The sequence below is a fragment of the Barbus barbus genome (assembly GCF_936440315.1).
Source record: "Barbus barbus genome assembly, chromosome: 6".
NCBI classification, from domain to species: domain Eukaryota; kingdom Metazoa; phylum Chordata; class Actinopteri; order Cypriniformes; family Cyprinidae; genus Barbus; species Barbus barbus.
In genome coordinates, this window is record NC_136734.1 from 33,348,851 (window position 1) to 33,371,386 (window position 22,536).

General features: G+C 36.6%; 1 protein-coding gene across 3 annotated transcripts; it reads right to left on the minus strand.

Moving 5' to 3' along the window:
• Window positions 1–9,076: 9,076 nt before the first annotated feature.
• On the minus strand, window positions 9,077–22,357 carry LOC306871425 (zinc finger and BTB domain-containing protein 44-like). Of its 3 annotated transcripts, none has more exons than XM_079419339.1 (6): window positions 22,088–22,357; window positions 18,660–19,777; window positions 17,560–17,644; window positions 16,416–16,567; window positions 12,202–12,502; window positions 9,077–9,555 (listed from the first exon to the last, which is right to left on the minus strand). In XM_079419339.1, exons 2-6 carry the CDS (start codon window positions 19,744–19,746, stop codon window positions 9,213–9,215), a joined length of 1,968 nt encoding a protein of 655 aa, XP_079275465.1. In that variant the 5' UTR covers window positions 19,747–19,777; window positions 22,088–22,357; the 3' UTR covers window positions 9,077–9,212. The 3 variants fall into 3 exon arrangements, with proteins under 3 accessions (XP_079275465.1, XP_079275466.1, XP_079275467.1); XM_079419340.1 differs by having other exon boundaries at window positions 18,660–19,773; window positions 22,088–22,220; XM_079419341.1 differs by having other exon boundaries at window positions 9,381–9,555; window positions 12,419–12,502.
• Window positions 22,358–22,536: the final 179 nt, after the last annotated feature.

The following is a 22,536-nucleotide window of genomic DNA, read 5'->3' on the forward strand; positions in this document are numbered from 1 at the left end:
TTGTGTTAATTAAGATGATTCCCTGTTTAAATAAACAAAGTGGTAATGGTCAGACAGGTAGGATCTAAACCTTCATAAAGCGCGTCCTTGAATAGCCATATAGTTTTGTTATTGTTCTATGAGTATGTCATGATCAATATTGTTTACCTATATTGTGTGTGTGTGTGTGTGCTACTGTCACATGGACGCTAATCTTATCATTTCTCCCCATCTACTACACTTCCAGTTTACTGACATTCTACCATTCTGGAAAATATCACTCTTATCGTGTTATGCTTGAAATTTTGTCATTTGCATTAGATTGAGTTTTCCATCTACTTTCCAACATGCAATGGAAAACTGCAATAAAAAACTGGACACATTCTCATGAAATAATGGAACGCAAAGAAAAAAAAAAAGACTTTAAGGTGACGTGTAATTTCTGTGCTATTTGTGGCACCAAATGGAATTGCAATCTGAGCAATCATAATATTTGGTCAACCAATGGTGAGGATACTTGTTTGTCCAAGCAGTGGTAGACCAGGGGAGTGTTTGAAAAGTCATGTTTTGCAGATCTGGTTGGTGCCACGTGGAATGAAATTACACACTTGACCATAAATTTTATAACACTTGCTTCACTTAGCAAAGGAAATTTGCACTACTACTGTACATTGGCACAAAGTACGAACGATAACAAAAAAAGTAAGTATCAAATAGAGAAATTCCAGAAGGCAAATATTGTTATATATATATATATATATATATAGCTTGTTCCTGAATGACATCTCTAAAAACCTGAGCTGCGGTATGTCTAAAAGCAAGTTTTGAACTTGTGTGTCAGTTTGAGTTTGGCACATCTATGTAGGATTAAGTCAGTATATCTGAATGACAACAGAATTAGATCATCATTTGTGACGGGTAGCACTCTTCATCATTTCATCTGTGGGCTGCTGCTTCAGTGACATGAAGGAGATGAACTCCTGCTTCCAGACTCTTTCCACTTGCTCCAAAGCAGAGCTACTTGGACTGTTTCCTAGGCAACAACACCAAAAATCAGATGACAGTATGTCTGAGTGTATATTACAGTTCAGTAACGTGCCAAGAAACTGTTCTGTTGAGGCAAAATCATACTTGTGCTCAGAATGAAAAATGAGTCAGAATAACCGTTATCTCTGTTCGCCAGATACCTGGAATGTTAATTTCATATCATGCAAAAAGGGAGAAAAGAAAATCAAACATTTCTCTGTAACTTAATGTGTTTAATATTAGCTGCCATTGTTATTATGGATCATCCAGTATAGATGTGTTAATCGTCAAAAGAAAAGGGATTTTTCTAAAAAATCCAGACTCCATTTCAACAGACATATTGGAGAGAAACAGCTAAACAGTGCTCTGTCATGACGTACCTATCATTACACAATCTGTTGGTATAACACCCCATTCATAAGTGCACCTGAGGAGTTTTATCAACTTCTTGGCTGCTTGAAATGCTGCAGCTTGCCTGGTCTTGATGTTTGATTTGTTGTATATGGCAGTGATCTCAAGAGCATAGCATTCTTTTTCCTGACAGTGTGGTTTTAACTTTACAGCCACAAATGGATTTTAAGCTTTACTATGTAATGTTTGAGTAGATTTTCAAGTTTCATACGTGAATGTTTACATGTTAGTTTTACTTTCACTCTAGTACATTTCAACGGTCAGTATTGTATTTGACTTTAAAACTAATCAAACATGTTTGAACTTGTACACTTTGTTTAACCGGCAAACAATGGCATCGCACAGTGTAACATCCTTTTTCTCCTTGATTTGGCATTGACAGAAGTTTTTGCTAGTGTCAGTGTTGATATCAAGAGCAACTGCAACCAGGAAAGTTTAATACAATAGAACAATACCAAACTTTCAAACATGAGCCCCACCTACTGATTAATTTACACACAGGGCAACTTTAAAAACTACTAAATAAAAGAGAAAATTAAACTACATTTAAATTGTAGTGTACGTCAAATCAACTGCATTTTATTTTATTTTAATTAAACAGGGTCGATGCATTTTCTGTGCATGTGAAAGAAAAAAATCAATTCATTTAATTTTTTTTTTAAGTTTGCCACACATTTCAATAATGAAATGCTTATTGTGCTTTTTATTTTCACTGTTATACATTTACCTTCCAGTAGTCAGATGTAATTAGATAATCTGTTGACAGGCCTGTATTTTGCTTTTTGAACAATCTATCATTTGCAAAGTCAGTTTTCCCTCCTTTTCATTCTTCCATTAATTTTTCCTTTCTCTGCAACTAGAAGTTGTTAAACAAATATAAAGTTTTCCATTGCACCACATTCGCATGTGTTACAAGAAGAGTGTTTGTTTTGACAAATCAAGGTGAAACATTGATGTCAAACATTTTGGATAAACATAACTTGAACCTGGTTTCTTTCCATTTTCAGTTAAGCAAGTAGTTACTGACAAATTTCAGAGTCTAACTAAAGTTACGCGCAAAATTTTAGGGCCCAATCTCTTTAACGACCCTTTGACCTAAACTCATGTCTAATAAATTTACTGCACGATTTGTGGCTTTCTTGTTGTTTCGACATAACAAGAACAGTAACTATGCAGCCTAATCCAGCACAGGTGGACACTGGCATAATCACCTCCAGATAGAGATATGGTCGTAGACTGAGTGTGGTAGAGAGAGAGAAAAGCGGGAGCGTACCAATTGATGTACCAATCTTCATTTTGGGTTCAGCTTAGTCAGTATTACCTGTTCCCAAAAGAAAAATTATATTTAGTAAATAAATACAGCCTCCAGAATCTCAAAAGAAATCCAGTCTGGCTGGTGGTAAATCAAAGTCACCGAGGCATTTAAGTTCTGAATCTGAAAGATTAATGGTATTTGCTAATGGTCTTGGTCAATGGTTTATGCCAAATCTGCTGTGTTAATTAAATCAGTGCCAGATGTTAAAATGGAGTATCATCAGAAGAGAAATAAATGATGCTATTTGGACCCATGTTTATACATTATGTGATGAATGTTATGAAGAGCAAGCACTCTGCATCTCATATGCTTTTATATCATATTTAGACAACCTCTGCTAGGGAGAACATTTAGCATATATCTGTTTTGTTTTTTTGGGATCCTGTTTGATAAATATGATTTCACCATTGCTGGAACCTTTCTACTTGACTAAGAGGCTTTGGCAAAGAAGAGAAGTGAATTGATCAAGGTATTTATAAAAAAAGGAGGCATTATTTGAAATAGCAGTCACTGGAACAAGAACCATATTGAAACACTTTCCAATTACTCTCTTCGGTTTGGCCATTACATAACAGTGTTGATGGTGGAGCTCTCCTTGTGAAGACTGACCAGCGTAGAGCAAATTCTTTTCAGTCCTCTTTACTCAAAACACATTTGAAATGTCATTAGCGGTGCTGAAGACATAAAGGTGCTGTAAGCTGTTTTTTGGAATACCACAAACAAAATGTCCCTACCTGGCAGATGATCATCTTGAAAATTTACAAGACAATGACTGGCTCAGTAGCAAAAAAGAGTCATTAGAGCAGCCTGTGGTTTTTCAGCCGATCAGGAATGGCCCCTTGCTTATGCAGGATTTTGGAAGTAGTGTTGTTGAAATCACCAAAGTGCCGGAAATGAGTAAAATGTCTCAAATCACTTTAGGAGTCAATATAACTATGTCAACCATAGAACTATGCTTAAAAGAAATCATAATAAACATGTCTTGTATTTTTGTATCCAACCCACAGCGCTTAGGTCCATTAAGGAAAGCAACTTGAAGAGTAGCTGCACTGTAAAAATTTACGGTAAAAATACGGCAGCTGTGGTTGCTGGAATTCTACCATAAAAAATACGGTAACATTTTAAGTTTTACGGTTTTAACTTAAATTTACAGTTAAATACCATAATTTCATTAATTGATATAATATTAATATACTAACCTATTAAAGTACTAAAATCTATTTTGTACCTTTGAAATACACTGATAACCACCAAAGTCAGGTGGTGATGTGAGAGTCACATGATGAACCAAAGCCCATCACAAGCAGCTTTTAAATAATAACATATATAGAAGGTGCACAGTGTCATTCACACAAACACTAAACACCATCATGGTGAGACTCATTAAACTGAAATATGCAATAAACATTAATTTAACAACATAAGATGTAACATACAACCCTAATAAACACAACTGATAAGAAAAAACTAAGAAGAAACATAATAATTTCAAAGAAAAAACATCAAATTCAAACTAAATTTGAAATGCAACACAGGGAATTCTGGGAATGTCAGTTTACGGTTTTTCCCTGTAAACTTTACTGGAACTTACTGTAAACTATTTAATAGGTTTTTACTGTAGCATTTTCACAGTTTTTTACTGTTAAAATCACAGTAATTTTTTAGTGTGCCTGGCATGTACAGTATAATGCAAGATTGGGTTTATACAGAAATGCCATGTGTAACTCAAGATCAAGAATACAGCAAAAACTATTTGAAGTGATTAGAATGTAAGGACATTGAAAATCGAATTGATACATTTTATGCTCCTTTTCAAAACGTCATCAGAGTTTACACAGAAGTATAGTAGACTGCATTCAATATTGATGTGCTTTGGTATAGAATAAAAAGGATTGTGGGGCCATATTGAAGAACTCTAATCCAGCACCACAAAATAGATAAAAGGTAGACAAAATGTGGTTGTTGTTTAACTCATGTTTGCTGGTGTAGAAGGCAAAAGGTTTGGCACAAGACGTGCCCTTAGATTTATGCCCGGTAGAACCGTTGATGTCTTTCACAGTAAATTAAAGCGATGCTAGGTCATGTTGCCTGAAGCACTGATGTGGCCAACAGCAGTGGAAAACTAAAAGTGGTCACTGTCAATGTCACGGACATCATTACAAAATAGATTCTGGACCAGTTTTTGACATTTTAACATAGTAGTTCAGTCACGATGAATCAAAACCCTTCATTTTGTGAACGTTATCTGACTTGACCCATTTTTGGAGCTTTCTTTAACCACCCCTCCAGGGTTGATGTGGGTCACGCAGCCAGAGGACACCAAATCACAAGCAGGTGCTTGGACTGTGCTATGTCACAAAAACTTCATCTAGAATGCCAAGGCAAAATTAAAAGCCTCTCATTGTTTCTTTTAGCATGTGTTTGTGCACCGGTTTTCACACGCCTTTCACACACCAGAGTTTTTTCTGAGATAGAAACCCCTGGTATATTCACACAGAATGTCAAATGAGATGTTATATGCAGTGCAAAAACTTTTTCAGCGGTTTATGAACATGGTCATACACATACCTGTATAAAGGAACCTAGGGCCTCATTTATAAAATGTTTTAAATCTCTGCATTGTAAACGCCCCCTAATTAATGGCATTATTACATAAAAGAGCACCAGTCAGTATCCAAATCGTTGACTTGAGAATGGCGTTTTTATAAATCTGAACGTTGACATGGATTTTAGCATACACTCCGAGATCAAAGATGTATGGTTTAGGTAAACTTTATTTACCTAGTTAAATAATAGTGCACATACACACTACAGTTCAAAAGTTTGGGGACGGTAAGAGTTTTGAATTTTTAGTCTTTAATGCTCAACAAGGTGGCCAAAATTGAGGTTAACAGCAATGAAATATAATTAAAAACTGAAGTAACTATTTTAATATATATTTTATCAAATATAGAATTAATGTTTTAAAGTGTAATCCTGTGACGGCAAAGCTGTGACTCCAGTCTTCAGTGTCACCTTTAGAAATCAAATATCCTATTATCAATATTGAATATTATTATTAATATTTTTTGGAAAGTTAAGAGTGGAAATTTTTTCAGGGTTAATTGAGTAATAGACAGTTTAAAAAGAACAGCATTCTTGCTGAGTAAGAGTATTAATTTCTTTAAAAAAATATTTGAACATTAGTGTATATGTGTTTTGGAATATTGTATGGCATATAAACCAGGAGAGTATTTAGCAATAAGAATGGAAGCAATGAATTTAAGCAAACTTGGTGTTAGGCTGTAACCATTTACAGCGAATCTTAATGTACGTAATGTTTTTTACAAAACATCATTCAATAAATCTGAATTGGCACATAAACGGATGATAAGAACCACTGAAGAGATACAAAACGACTAATACATTTGTCTTTATGAAAATAAACACAAAACATACAGTTTAAACCATGTGTCGAATAGCACTTCAAAAATATTTTTAGTTTCAAGCTACATTTGAAGTCTACCAGCATTCTGTCTACAAAACATTATGAATTCATATCAATGCATTTTTATGCTAATTAAAATACAATACAGATCCAATATCCAAAGGCACAAGATACAACTAAAACTATAGGCTTTAAAAAAAGAATATAGAGTATATATATATATCAATAAGACATGGTCACAAAAGCGAACACTACGAGGCTCAAGTCAAATATCTACTCACACTCACATTGAAATTACAAATGTACAAATTGACACTCTTTAAGGTAACTGCATCGATACAGAATCTGGGGAAAAAAGCATTATGACTACTGAAATGTCACGTTTTCTTTCTGCTCAAACAACTGAACACCAAAGATTGAATATTGTTTACAAAATGGTAGTTGCACATATCTGAAACAACATCCAACAAACGAATCAACCCATGCTATATTGACCCCCCCCCCCCCATATTTCTTTTTGCACGAAAAACATGCAAGAAGCACAAAGAGCAATCTGGGACAGACAGACAATATTGTCTTATGGATAAATGCGTCACTACAAACTCTCAGACTATGAAGTAATTGAGTTTGAGCTACAGCCGGCGGTCGCGAAACTGGAGAGAGTGAGATAAGTGGGAGACCGTCTCAAGGGAAATGACATCAGAGAAAGATATTCCAACCTAGTTTTTGTAATACTGTGATTTTTTCACTGTTTGTACACTAACAATTCATATGAATGGTTTATCGCGGTGAACATGCTTTAGCCTTTTCCCTCGACTAGCCCCCTTCCTGTATTTCAATATCTTCAGTCATTCAGCTCATTGTCCACTGCAGTTTAATTTTGGACCACTTGAATCATCCAAAACAATATTGCACAACGCTTATTAAAACTTTTTGTTCCCTACAGAATCATATTGGAATGGAGCAGCTTCGAGACTGACTGATTGCCAGGTGCAATATCACACGAAGGAAGCGAAGATACGCGATCGTTACAACTATCGAACAAAACAAATGCTACATATTCCAAAGTTGCAATCAAGCTACATCTTCGATCAAGGCTCATGCCATAGTTACAAGGTGTTCATAAACTTTGTTTGAGAGAATATTAGGCACATACAACTATGGCATCAAGCTATGGAGAAAATTCCATAGTATAATTCCAACAGCAATAAAATGGGAAAGGCTATGGAAATACCACCTTCCTTCCACTATTAAAACGTGACCCATTTGACAATTCTTCCATATGTCACAATCAAAAGAAGAATGTTAAACCCAAAGAATTCACATACAGCTCTTTCGATCGATTTGCCGAATGGTTCGGAGAGCTGGGCAAGAGGCACAGTTTACAAAATTTAGCAGCATTACACATACAGCAGAAAAGAGGGCTAGGAAAACAGGGCTACTCGTCACATATACACGCATTCAAAACAACACACTAAAGCACATTAGATTAGTCAGTTAATGCACAACAACCCATTGACAGGGTTTCATGGTTGTTTTGTGCCAGTCAGATTCAGTGTTTTGTTTCCGCTCTGAACACACATGGAAGTAGTAGCAGTCTTTCACATTTTTCGGAACGGTCCACAGAGGATTGAAGCTTCCCAGTTTGTAACAGGTTTGTTTACAGTCGGAAGGGGCAGTTTGCGATAGTTAAGGCGCAGACATGAAATAGGAGAAAAGGAAGTCGCATAATAAACGGAGATCAGTCTTAGCTGAACATAATGCAAAAAAAAGTATACAATTTGATTCTTTTTGACAGACCGCCACAAAGCGGTTAAAAAAATGTACATATTATGAATAAAAATATAATCAAATTAAAAAAAATGTGCTTCCATGGAACAAATTCATTATAGTCACAGATATTAATGGGTTACTAATAAAAAAGGTCACATTTTTTATTTCAAGTTTCTTTTTTTTAAATTTAGAACCATTATCATCTTTCAGATAGATTTGTATGTAAATCCAAATCAAATGTGATTTTACAACAATTTTAAAGTAACCCCCACAAATTAAAAGGCATTACACCAAGTTTATAAGCTGTTAAAACATACACTCTCAGAAAAAAAAGTACAAAAGTTGTCACTGTGGTGGTACCCTTTCAGAAGGTACTAAAATGTACCATTTAAGTACTAATACTTTTAAGGGTGCTTTCAGACCTGTAGATCGTTTGCTTTGTTCCGAAACAGGGATTAATTTGTTACATTGTTGCATTTTCTTCTTGGTTCGGTTCGCTTTCACACGGCAACATTGCAAAGCATACCAAAATGTGTTTATGCAAGTCACAGGTGAGTAAAGCTGTCCTCTTATTGGTCAGAGTTCACTTGTTTACGTTCCTCTGCGTCATTCATCAAGATGGATTGACAAGTTTGCTCCGCGGGATTATTGCGGCTTTATAGCTGTCCTGGCAAGCGCAAAACGAATGTAGCTGTCATTCTTCTCTAATATATATAGCTATATATAATTATATTTTCACTATATATATATATATATATATATATATATATATAAAAATGCAGTTACAGCCAGCGCGAATCAAGGCTTCGTCAGGACAGCATTCTTGTAATGATTCTTGTAATGAAAATTAATTACACAACATTTTAATATGAAGAGGTGCTCTTTGGTTTTCAACTGCAATAACAAATACTCTCACTAACAAAATCAAAGTTTCTCACAAATTCTCACTTGCATTCACAAAATAATAATTTGTTACATTTATATAGCGCTTTTCTGGGTACTCAAAGCGCTTGACTGCTAGACACAAAAGAAAGCTTGGTTCGTTGGTCCGTTGGGTTGGATTGCTTTCTCACCACAAACAAACCTCTCCAGGGTTCGTTTGAAAGCGTGCCGAGACCACCTCTTCAAGGTACAACGGTGTACCTTTTTCAAAGCTACCACCCCAGTGGCAGCTTTGGTACCTTTTTTTCTGAGAGTATAATAAACCGTCAACAACAGATGTATTGAGTGTGCAACAGAACATTGACTGTTATTATACATGTTTACACGTATGGAGCATTTTCACTCAATCGTAATTGACACAAGTCTCTTCTTCTTTCTTCCACCTCTCTCCTTCTCTCCCTCGTCTTCCTCTGGGTCTTGCAGAGAGGTAACAGCAGCGGTGGACTTTGGGTGGTCCCCTTGTGCGGCCTCCCCTCCATTCCCTGACCTGGGGTTTGGGGTTTGGGAAGGAGGTGCAGAAGTGTGGTTGTCATAGTTCATGGTAGAGGAAACTTGAGAGATAACTGGTGTTTGAACTGAGGAAGAGGAGGAAGAAGCTTCAAAGGTCTGCTCACTCATCTCAAAGTGTCCCAGCCCCTCTTCCTCTTGCATGTGACTCAGGTAGTCTGGGAGGAGGAACTCACTAGGGCAAAAAAGGGAGAGAAGGGCCAATGTTCAGAAAGTGGGTTAAGGTAAAACAGGTAAGTTTAATGATCTTTACAATCGTCTTTTAGAATCATAGTACCTTCATTGGTTTCTAAGCACTATAAGCTCAAACTTTTTCATGAAAAATACTTGCTTAATGGGACTAAAACACAAAAGTAGGTTAAAGTTATTGCTTTCAGTCTCCTCTGTGAAGCCACAATCTGAGGATGTCAAACCACTCAGACGCAAGTTCAAAACAAAAGTTATTTGTCAAAAAAATTGTTTATGATTCATCCAAGATTGTATTTCAAGTTTGGTATAAAGAGTCTTTGGATTTTTATTCATTTTTTTTTTTTTTACGGACAGCCAGTCCAAGCATGTTCAAGTCTAACAATACATTTTGGCACAATGTCCTCAGGCAAAACTGCAGCTATCTAAACGAAAGTCAACATTCAAAACTAGATTAAGGATTGTGGCTTGGCAGAAAAAGTGATATAGCAAGCAATCACACTTCAAACACTGATAGTTTAATCCATGAATAGGATTTAGATACTACATCGTTTCCTATTTATTTCACAGCAAGTTGTTGCACTCTTGACACTATGATTTCCATATTCAACGTACTTAGCAGAAACTTTAAAGTAAAATTGACAGGCATTAAATTTTTTGTTTAATTACAAAAATTCATTTAAAATACATTTTTAAAAATGTGAGCCATCTAATTAACACAGTTAGCACTTTCCAATTTGTGTGTTTTTGCACATCTCAAAAATTCAACTTCGAAATGAACTCCCTGAAAGTAAAGCTCTTTGAAAACTATGGCTGCAATGCTGGCTGTTTCTTGCAATCACAACACATAAAACTTCATCGGGATACACTACACGACCACTCCCTCTATTAATAAGCACATGCCAGAGTCAAACTATTGCCTCAGCACTGTAACTTGCATAGACGCTGTTTATTTGCGCCTGACAAAGATGAATAGAACACAGATCCTAAGAGAGAGGGCTTAAATCAAATAAACGGCTGGATGAAGTAAGGGAGTCTACGTGTAGCAGGAACTCAATGCATAAAAGCACCTGATTCCCTTCCCTCTGCTATAATGAAGGGCTACCGTCATGAAGGTTACCTCAGAAGAGTCTCCTATGAAATATAGACAATGATTCCACTGAGCTTTTTTGAGAACTTAATTTTAAAAACCTATTCAGCGGTAATTAGCTGACGTAGGATTGATTTCCCAGTTCGCTCCAAATATTTACATCTCAGTGCTTCTTTTCCTAATACACAGTCCAACTCTCGCTACTTCCAAAATGGAATCAAAGCCATGATTATTCCATTTAGAAAATACTTGTTTTCAAATGAAAGTCGCTTAGTTGGTTTTCTCTGGAGAACACATCTAGGAGGAATACACGTGCCAGTTTAAGAATAGAATAAAAGGAAATCTGAAGGGTGGGTATGCCCATGTGTTAAAGCTAGTCAGAAACAAATAAACATTGTACTTTTCATAATACTAATCGGGACAGTCAATAGAGGAGATTTCAGTTATTTCCTGAAAGCTCTATTCATTGAGTAACGTTCTGCTAAATGCAGTACAATGCAACTGGGTGTTACCCTGGACTGCGGTAAACCTGTTAAAACTAAGCAGGAAAGACATTTCATTTGATGGATGAATTTTGTCAATCACACCTCAACGAGAAAAACCTGTCATCTTCAACTCTCTTTGAAGATACACAATGTTTTACCAGGAATACTTTGCAAAAAGTTAGTTTATGCATTAGGGATCATGAACTAACAATCATTACAGAACTGTTTAATCTAGGTTCATGTTAATTTATAAATAATAATATATAATAATATACACTATTGTCGTTGGTTACTAATGTATGTTCATAATACATGAATTACTTGATATACTGTAAATTAAAATGTTAAAAATGTACACTACTGTCCAAAAGTTTGCGGTCAGTAAGGTTTTGCAAAATAATATGTATATGCAGCAAGCATGCATAAAAGTGACATGAAAGACTTTAAAGTTTTTAAAATGTCTTATGACTAATAAATTGAATGTTCTATTCATCAAAGAATACTGGGAAAAAATGCATCACGGTTTCCACAAAAATATTAAGCAGCACAACCTTTTTTTTCCATTTTGACAATAAGAAATGTTACCTGAGCACCAAATCAGAATAAAAATGATTTCTGAAGGATCATGTGACACTGAAGAAATGGCTGCTTCGCCATCACAGAAATAGATTCATTTTCAAATATGTTAAAATAGAAAGCAGTTCTTTTAAATTGTAATAATGTTTCAAAATATTACTATTTTACTGTGTCTTTGATCAAATGAATTTAGACTTGGTGAACATTATTTATTTGTAAATTAAACATTAATCAGTATTAATAATGCTGTAAAAGTACTGTTCATTGTTAGGTCATGACACCTAATGTGTTAACTATTGTTAACGAATTTAACCTTATTGTAAAGCGTTACAATTTTACCTAATACACATATTCTTCAATACAGTTAAATCATTTCTACCCCCAATTCAAAAAACGCATCCGCTACCTCAACATGGGATGAACGGCCGACAGTACGAAACTAAATTTGCACTATATTTTCTTAGAATGTTCAGCTCCTCCTCACCTGGTCTGGAAGTAGTTTGCTAGTTCTGACGCCTCATGGTTGAGACTCCTCAGGTGTACGATTAAATTGCCGGAGTTGGTAAACATGGCGCCGCACGTTTTGCACTCGTAAATCCGAGGCTTGCGGATGATGTGGCGAGACACCCTCATGTGATGCTTATATTCACCGAAGGAAGTGAAAGTGGCGCTACAGATCTGGCACCGGAAACAGCGTTTACCTTCGTGCTTCAGCCGGTGCATCTTCAGAGAGTAAGCCCGCGTAAACTTTTTCCCGCAGCGGTCACACTGGAATGGCTTAATACCTATAGAAGAAATATGTAAAAGATTATAGTCTCCTATATCAGAAAACAGCAAATACTGAAGTTGAATGAGACTGAAAGGAACGTAACAAGAATGCGGTTTTGGTTTAGTAGGCTGTGTGCTAACTGAACTAACGAACACCTGCTAAGAAATGACAAAATAACCAAACACATTATTCTGCTCATGCAAATAATGTTTATTGTGAAGGTTTAATCTAGCGATATATGTCAAGTTAGGTATGATGTTCATTTAACCCACATCTAAACCAATTGCATACAATCGCTTTCACCAGTCTAATAACTAATCGCTGTAATGAGGAGTTCTGTTTGGACATTCAACAGCAAACAAAACCCCATCTCTGTATAAACTAACAAAGAGATTAGGGTGAATCATGTTGTCTTCTTCTCCAAACAAGACGTTTATACAGGGCCCGATATTAAGCTTTTCCATGTTCTAGTGTGAAAGCTTATGTCAGCTATCCTAAAAGATTTCAACAATACAGTTTTAGTAGCTGATGTATTAGCAAAAAGCTATCCACAAAGGACTGCAAACACTATATTATAGTCACTATAATCTTATTAGGTTGTTAAAAAACACTTATTAGGTGTTTTTACTCTTAAGTAGGGCTGGGCGATATGGCCAAAAATATTCGTACTATTAGTTTTTTTTCTCCACATCATACGATATCAATATTTATCACAATATTCATTCACCATTAATTGAAACATGGATGAAAAATACCTGGGTTGTATGTATGATACTGAATAAAAATAATAATATTATGAATATTATTACTTTTACTTCAAGAAGCACATTTCCTGACATAATAGTAATATATTTCTGTCATTTCTTCAAGTTGAACTGAACCTTTATTTTGATGGGTTGTCGTGAAGATTTTTGCGCTTCAGTGGGTAGTTGACCGTAGTTTTTCTTAAATATAACTGTGAAAATCTTGTGAAGTGACTCTCAGAACAGCTCTGGAGTTAAAGTTCATGTGTTCATGTCTTACTATATTTGTGATTAGGGTTGGGTATCGTTGGGTTTCCGATTCTTATCGATTCCAAGATAAAAAAATAAAAATAAAAAAAATTTACATTTAGATGTTAAACACTTATTCACTTACAAAGTGTTCTGTTGCAGCTGAATAACATGAGCAAGCCACTTACAGAAAACTTAGGCCTTTTACAGTTGCCTATGGTTTTAACGAAAAATACTAGGAATGCTCCGATCAGGATTTTTGCAGCTGATACCGAGTACCGATTTCTTGTCATGGTGATCGCCGATAACTATGCTGACTCTGATGCTTCAAGCTTTATATAACATATGTAATAATGTTATATAAATCACAAAAAGATTATTCCTTATACAGTGAACATTTTAATATGCCTTTAAAATGGCGTCCAACATTCTTTATATCAGGATACTTAATATAAGACAAAAATAAATGCAAACAAATTGGAGCAGTCTGATACAACCCACAAGGTTTATATAAACATTATCCAATGGTGTGGGTGGTGATGGCGCAGTGGATAAGACACATGCCTTTGGTGTGAGAGACCCGGGTTCGAATCCACTGTGAGACACCAATGTGTCCCTGAGCAAGACACTTAACCCCTAGTTGCTCCAGAGGCGTGCGACCTCTGACATATATAGCAATTGTAAGTCGCTTTGGATAAAAGCGTCAGCTAAATGAATAAATGTAAATGTAAATGTAAATCCAATAGTAAACTGTGGAGGACAAAATAAACATTTAACATCCTAAAACCGAGAAGTCTGATGTAACTTAAACATTGTCCCATACAGATCTGAGCAGGACAAAATTAATAAAAAAAAAAATAAAACATTGAAACTCCTAAAAGAACTAATTGGAGTAGTTTGATGCAACTCATTAGGTTTAATTTAACATTGTCCAATGTAAGAGAGAGGACAAATTAAACTCCAACATGGAGATGTAAGCCCTGTTTGTGAAACCGGGCCATAAGGTTTAATACTGTCCAATATAAGACAGGAAAAAAGAAATAGAAACATTTAAACTACTGAAAGAACAAAACTGAGTAGTTCGATCACGGTTTGGGCGCTGCTGATAATCCGTGGGGTGGGTAATAAAAAATGCTTCTGATTATTTGCGGGTGGATTAAAATAAATCATAAAACACATTTAAACTCATTTTTTCATTAGGCAGACGATTTCATTCGTGTGTGTTCGCCTGATCGGGAAGTTGCAGTGACAGAGACGGTGCTAAAGTTTGAAAGGAGTAAAGCTTGTTATTGCTATTGAGTAGGCTCATATGGCCAAAGACGATCTTTTGTTTTATAAATAAAAGTGCATTTAAAGCAGCCCACGATCAGCGTATTATGCTACCGTTACACCTTATTTACACTGCATGCATCTGCAGCGCATTACGGCTCTGAGGTTTTGCTCTGTCCTCCACGCAGTGCCAACTCAAAAGACACGGACACGGTCTGAAGTGGAGAGCCACTTCAGAAACGTGTCACGGCTGGCTGGTATAAACACAAGCACTGACTAGAGTGGCAACGATCAGCTCCGGTTCCCATGGAGCCGTAACGTGCCACAGACATGTGCAGTGATGCGCAGATCAGCTCTAAGGTCACTGAATCTACTGTTAAACATGAACCATCCATTCATCATGTAAAATATGCATGACTAATAATGAACTTTTCATTGTCTCTCGAAATGTCATAGCATTTCCACACCAGCGACGGCGCTAAATCATTTATGTCCCCACGCATCATGTGTCCTTGTGCTGACGTCCTCAAATTGCGATCGTTACGTGAGATCGGACAAGTGTAGTGAGTACCGATCAAGTCATAAAATGTGATTATCGGCCGATACCGATCTTCGGCCGGAGCATCCATAAAAAATACCACAGCCAAAACAACTAGACTAATACATTTTAAACATTAAATTAAGACAAGTAAACAATCAGTAATAAGATAGGAACAAACAAATCAATTAACAATAGCATAAATAAATACAACTGAACAAATTTCAGGTACAGAAATTGCAATAAATTTTTTTAAAAAACACTATAGTTTTCTTTTCATAAATATTATATACATTAATTGTCATTAAAGTTACGAATGATACTCAGTCAAGATCAGTGAATGATTTTCTTTTATTCTTTGATTAACATTAATGACAGACAGCAAGTTTAGTAGGCTGCTGTCTCTTTAATACCAAACGCACGCGGGCAGATCTAAAAATACTTTTTACGCATTTGTTCTCTTTCACATCTATTTACTTTCACTTAAGACAAAAACGTGTTTATGATGATATCCTGATGTATTTTTGTGCCTATTGGTTGGTAAATGTGAAAGAGAAGGACGTTTATGCTCGGAACAAATCTTCTTCAGTGGAAATGCTCGGAGAGGTTCGAGAACGGACGCAGTCTTGGAACCCACACCTGGGCCGCTTTTCTCTTTTCTCTGTGCTCGCACTTCAGATGTGTGCGCTGCACACAAACAGTGCTCAAGCTCTTTCCCTTCCTGTGTGTAAATAGTTTAAAATCACATTAAAATGCGAACGCAGGAATCGTTAAGTGGAATCGAAATGCACGCATCTTATCGAGTGCTGGTTCTTGGAAATTTGGTACTGGTTCTAAAATGGAACCGGTTCTCGATACCCAACCCTAATTGCAATGGCAGATGCTAAAATCTGTGATATTAGTGGCATGCACTGATTTGCTGTTGTCGTGTTTATTTCTGCGGTGTGACAGATTGTTAGACTAATCCACAGGCTTAAAATGCAATTTTATTGCAGACTCAATGTGATAATTTTTTATTGCCCAGCCATATGAGTCCCCTTTAAAAACACAAAATGTAAAATAGTTCTCTTTCTTTTCACATGCAATGCCCTTGTCAATGTCGAGTCCAGTAATAGCAGAGGTTCTCTCACCAGAGTGGATGAGCATGTGCTGCTTGAGATTCTGTATTCGAGTGAAGCGGACGCCACATGTAGGGCACTGGAAGGGCCGTTCAGGACCATTGAGTCCTGGGCGAGTGGAAGGGCTAATGTACAGGTGGTATGGGTACTGGACATTCTCCAGCCTGGAGACAGAGTGACAGAATAAGAGACTAAATTAGATGAGACAATCGTAGTCATTAAAGGCATAGTTCACCCAAAAATTAAAATTAACTCATCATTTACTCACCCTTGTGTTGTTCTAATGCGTATGCCCTTCTTTCTTTTTCAGACCACAAAAGGAGATTTAAAAAAAAAAAAGTCCTGCGCGTGCTTTTCCATCTAATGCCAGTATATGGTGATCAATATCAAGCTTTTAAAAAAGATGCAAAAGTATCACAGAGTGGTCACATGAGACATGTGCCGAATATTCCAAGTGTTCTGCGGGTATACAATAGGGCTTTTACAAATGGAGGCATTTAGAGGAAAACCATGACATCACGACTGGGATGAAACTTACAGTACTTTTTTTATTTTAAAGTAACCACTTATATGTGTAAATATATAGGACATTTTGATTTTCTATGTCATGACCACTTTAAATGAATAAATGTAAATTTGGGTGGGAATGTCACACTAGTCTTCAAATTGCCTATTGAGTATTTTACTTGTATTCATGCTACCACTACTATTTCCTTTGTCTTCAGATCCACAGAGATCACCTCCCCAAAGGTTTAAGGCTAACATATAACACATTTAGTCAGGTATATCAAGTTGTCATATAAAAGCTGACTTCACTGCTACGACAGAAAGCAGTGTCTTTTTTTTCCCATTTGTTTTGCATTATACCATTTCCCTATTCTTCCAGTATTCCAAAAGGCAAATCAGGTCCAAGAAGTTTCCAGAAAGTCTGCCAACTAGCTTCTCTGGCCTCTTGGCAAAGAAATCCCCATCTTAATAGCCACTACAATATCACAGAAGCCTCTTTTGCTTAAGTAAGTATACATGAGGAAAGACGATGATGAGAAGACTAAAATATTATGTCCCTCCTCAGAGGGGCCCTTTAGTTCAATCATAAAATTGAGACGTCGTTAAATGATACTCTGTAAAAACAACACAGACACCAAAGGGGTCTTACCGCTCATCCTCCTCCATGTGACCAGTAGTGTTTGGAGTGCCCTGCATGGATTGGAGACCCTCCGTCACCCCCTCATCCAGGGAGCCTAAAGAGAGAGCAGAAGGTAATTTCTGAACCTCTGTTCCAGTAAAACCTTAATATTTTGTCGTCTACTTTTATTTTAAACAGATACAGCCTCAGACAAACATTCTCAAACGTGCATGAAATAATCAGAGAATAACAGTGTGATAAATATGAGGTAAATGTGACATTTAAAACTTGCAAATATAAGTTTGATCCAGTGAAATGGCAACAGCAATTATGACTTTGATAATCTACTGACACACTAAACACGTGGGTCAATGACTTATGAAAGTTATTACAATAAAGAAACGCTACGTGTGTTCTAAACTTGATTTCGAAAAAAAAATTCAGGTTCTTATAAATGTACTCCTTGTATTCAGGTTGATTTCCTATGGTTTGGAAGAACTTTCAGGAAGGTTTTAATTTAATGACTTAAATGTCATGTGCAACTATCAAGAAAAAATTATGTTTTTTCATTTGAATGAAAACACATCATAATTGCAAAAAGTGTTGTGAAATATACATTGCTATTGACAATTTTGGGGCCAGTAAGAGTTACTCACTAAGGCTGCAATCATATGACCAAAAATACAGTAAAACTAATATTGTGAAATAATACAATAATTGTTTTCTATATCTCATATTTGCTGGCAAAGCTCATCACAATTAGTAACGTTATTAAAATAATGAAAATTATAATTAATGCACAGTCATTGCTATTTGTCAGGATTATTTGATGAATAGAAAGTTAAAAAGAACAGCATTTATTTTTGTAACAGTATTTTGTGACATTATAAATATCATTACTGTCACTTTGATTAATTTAATGCATCCTTGCTAAATACAAGTATTCATTTATTTAAAAAAAATTACTTACCTAACATTTCAAAAAACAGTTGTGTATTTTTCAGGGTAAAATCTTTTTTTTTTTCAAAAAAAAAAAAAAATGTCATTACGTTTTCGAGATACATGATATTTTACAAAATATCCAAATAAACTTAGGGTATCACTATTAGGTAAAGAATAAAGAGTCTTACCAATGGATGAGGACTGAGGGCTGATGAGTAGATCTTCTTGGGTGTGTTCATTGCCAGGAACCGTCTGCTGGTCACTCAGAGAACTGTGTGGAGCACTGACTGCTTGAGAAGCTTCTTCATGCACTTCTTCATCACTCAGCCTTTCCACCTTCACCTGCACATCTTCTTCTTCCTCCTCCTCCACCCCTGCTGCGCCCCCTACGCCCAGGCCGCGTGGGCCCTCGCAGGCCAAATACTCCACCAATGCCCGCCCACTAGAGTCCTGCCCCGATGCTCCAGATGGTTCCAGGAGACCTTCAGGTAGTTTTGACTTTTCTGCCGCAAACCGCCGGTCCACACCAAAGGGGTACGTCCAGGAGAAGGCCAGAGATGGTTCCAGAGCCTGCGCTGAACTCTCTGGGAAGGAGGAAGAGGAAGGAGAGGGATTGGGGACTTGTGGAGAGGTTGAGGATGCTGGTTGTGGGCTAGCAAAGCCTTTGCGCTTGCGTCTAGACTGACGGCACACAGGAATGGGCCGCTCCGGTACGCTGCATTCGGATGAGACCGGAGATGGCGAGAGGGCATCTACAGGGGCAAGGGTGCAGCTCGCATGGCCTTCAGGGGTCTCTTGGGGTCTGTGTAAAACTGCAGGCTGGGTGCTTCCAGGACCTCCTGCTCCCGAGGATGCCGAGTTCCACAGGATACTGGACTTCATGAACTCAGAGCAAGTGTTGGCCACCGCAAACATCTGCATGTAGCTAGCAGCTGCCAGTACGTCGATGATGTTCTCTGTACTAATGGACAGGGTGGACGTGTACGCATATTCCAGAAGAGGAGCGAAACCTGCAACCGTCACGTGTTGGAGATCCAGCACATGTTTGCTATCTTCACCTACTATTACAGTGTCTTCTTCAGCCGGCTTCCCAGACAGCTTTGCTCGAAGGAAGTCACTACAGCAGGCTAGCACTACCTTGTGGGCCGAGAACATCTGGCCTTGTACGCGGATGGTGACGTCACAAAAGTGACCCTCACTGCGTAGAGTGTTGAGCTTATCCAAAACCTCTTGGCTGTGGTTGGGGGAGTTGTGAGTGAAGGTTTTCACACCCATCCTTCACAGCAGGAAGAGGAGTCTGGACTGCCTGGAAAGAATAAAATACTTTAGTGCAACAAAATGGCTAATAAAAGCAAGTTTTGTTTACACGGTTGGATATAACTGAGCTACAACAGCTAGTAGGGATGTAAGTTTGCAGGAATATTCATAATCATTCAAATTAAAGGGATAGTTCACACAAAAATTCCAATTCTGTCAACATTAACTCCAGATCATTTCTTAAAGTGTCAAGTCTGTATGACTTTCTTCTGTGAAACATAAAAGTGGATATTTTGAGGAATGTTGTTCTCAAAACGTTTCCTTTTATTTTTCGTAGAAGACAGAAAGTCTTACAGGTTTGGTACAACATGAGAATGACAGAATTTTTATTTTTGGGTAAACTATCCCTTTAACAATCAATTAATTGTATTAGTATTGCAAAAACATGAGAACTCCAAATATCTTGCACGCATAGCCCATTTAATTTTTTTTATTAAATATTATGTGTAATATTAAAAAAGTGACTTTTTCAAATTGTACATTTTTTATGTTTTCCTCCCAAGTAATAGTTCATCCATCTCACTTATGTCACTGGTAAGGAATATTTCTCCTCACTGCTGATCTAGCAAAGCTACTTATACAGACAGAAGACATGCAGCTTTACACCTTCAGCACTTTTCAGTTCCTGTCGTTCTTATGACACAAAGCACAAGCACATATTTAGAATGATTCAGAGCTGAGGAATCCTGATTTCACAAGCCCATTTCCAAGCCCAAATAAACTCCCTCAAATAACATCTGCCGAAAACTGGTATTGCATTGCTTGGATCCAGCTGACAGCTAACAGAGGGATGGCAGATACGTCTAAACTATACGGACAGGTTTAGAGAGAAAGGGATCATTTCTGGCCCTTGACTCATGCTGTTAAGTAAGCAAAGAAATAGCTAAAAAAAAAAAAAAAAAAAAAAAAATTTAATTCTTAGAAAGATAATGCTTTCCGTTCTTAGAACGGCAAGATGCATTCCACAGTGACAGACTTTACAACAATTTTGGGACAAATGAAAGCGTAGAGCTATTAAATAGCCATAAATCCCTTTTGCCACTGCACATTTTTTGTGAAAATGTTTATAAAATGCATCGTTTAAGGATATTAGAGTTAACGTAGTAACTTATTAACAGTAAATAAATTAAATTAGTTTGTTTTAAAGGTTTATAGCCCACACCAACATTATTCTAAAAAATGAGCAAAAAAGTAGTCAACAAAGAAAGTTATAGAAGCCCATTTCTGCCACAAAAACAGCAAGATAGACATAAAAGGCAAAATTACAACATCATGACAAAAAATATCAACTATCAACATGTCGTAATTATGACTTATGTCGTAATTATGAATTAGTATGTCATCACTTTGACTTTTTATGTCAGAATTATGATTTACAAAAACTTTTTTGTGATGAAAATGGGCTTACATAGAAAATATACATTATAGCCCAGATATTTAAATAAGAATAAATCAACTACTAACTATTATAATTTTAGGAAGGATGAAAATTTGACAATTTTTCATCATATCATCATCATTATATATTACATAGAAAAAAGCGGTTTGGAAAAACACAAAGGTGAATAAGATATATATTTTTTTTATTTCTTGAGTTAACTATTCCTTTAAAACGAATATGAAGATTGAAGATTTATTCGTGAATTACCCATTTAAAATGTTTTAGAAAGGGACGTTTAGGGGAAACGTATCATAAATACCATACCAAATATAAAATAATATCAAAAATACTTAATTACAGATATCATCCATTAATAATTACGGGAAGGGACAATGCCATCTTATTGATGGCTGTCAAATTCTCTCTTAGAGAAAGTTAGAGGGGCGTGGCTTTACACACGAGTTGCTTTTGTTTATGTATCAAATAGCAAACATTTATTCGCAGTAGTAGCCGTAACAGTGCAATTCTCACTAGTTTATATCCAACTCCCAAATAAAGGTTTAGATTGATGCATCTGATACACACTTTCTGAATCACCGAAAAACTGCGTATTTTGACAGGTTGGTTGTGGCCTGCTGTTGTGCTAACGTTATGTGTAAACTAGAGAGTTAGGTTACGATTAATAAATGAAAACCAAATGCGAGTTAACAATGTGACATTACCAGAAACTCGTGCATAAAATATACTCAAGGAAATAAACATGCATTACGGTTTTCAGAGTCCGAAAACAACGTCCAGCTAACCTGCAGCATTCATTGGCTAGCTCGCTAATCTTTGACGACGACTAAAACAGTGTCGTCAGTGTCAACACAGTGTAAGAAACATTTATTGTGCTGGATGTATATCTGTGCAGCTCACCGGTAACAAAGAATGGACGAATCCGTTGAAATGTAAGACAACTATAAGCGCATGAATGTGATCCAGCAGCGAGCTAACTAGCCGCTAGCATCCTTGCACAGAAGTACTGTCGCTTCTTGACAGCATCGTCACATCAGTCGAGTGCCCCCGTTTGTATTAAATAGCAAAATCATAAAAAAGAAGTCTGTTCAAAATTTCATTATGTATAAAATGCATTGGTATCTCGTCTGACAGGTTTGAGGCTGATGTTTACATGTTGTATCCCAGAATGCTTTTCACGGGGCTCGTGCAACTGACCTTTCATTTTTACTTTTGACTTCAAAAGCGCTGTGATGACGCAAAAACACAAAATAAAAGCATGATTTTCATTTCTGTAGACCATTTATAGGGCATTGATTGAAGAGTTGTTGTGTCAGACTGCAGCCTTATATGTTAATGGTTTTAGAAAG

Bases quoted from the DNA above. Each gene is read 5' to 3' on its own strand.
- LOC306871425 (XM_079419339.1), bottom strand. From the start codon at position 19,746: ATGGGTGTGAAAACCTTCACTCACAACTCCCCCAACCACAGCCAAGAG. The intron at 17,645-18,659 runs GTAAGACTCTTT...CTCTCTCTTTAG, and splicing joins CCCTCAGTCCTCATCCATTG to GCTCCCTGGATGAGGGGGTG. The intron at 12,503-16,415 runs GTGAGAGAACCT...TTTCTTCTATAG, and splicing joins GCACATGCTCATCCACTCTG to GTATTAAGCCATTCCAGTGT.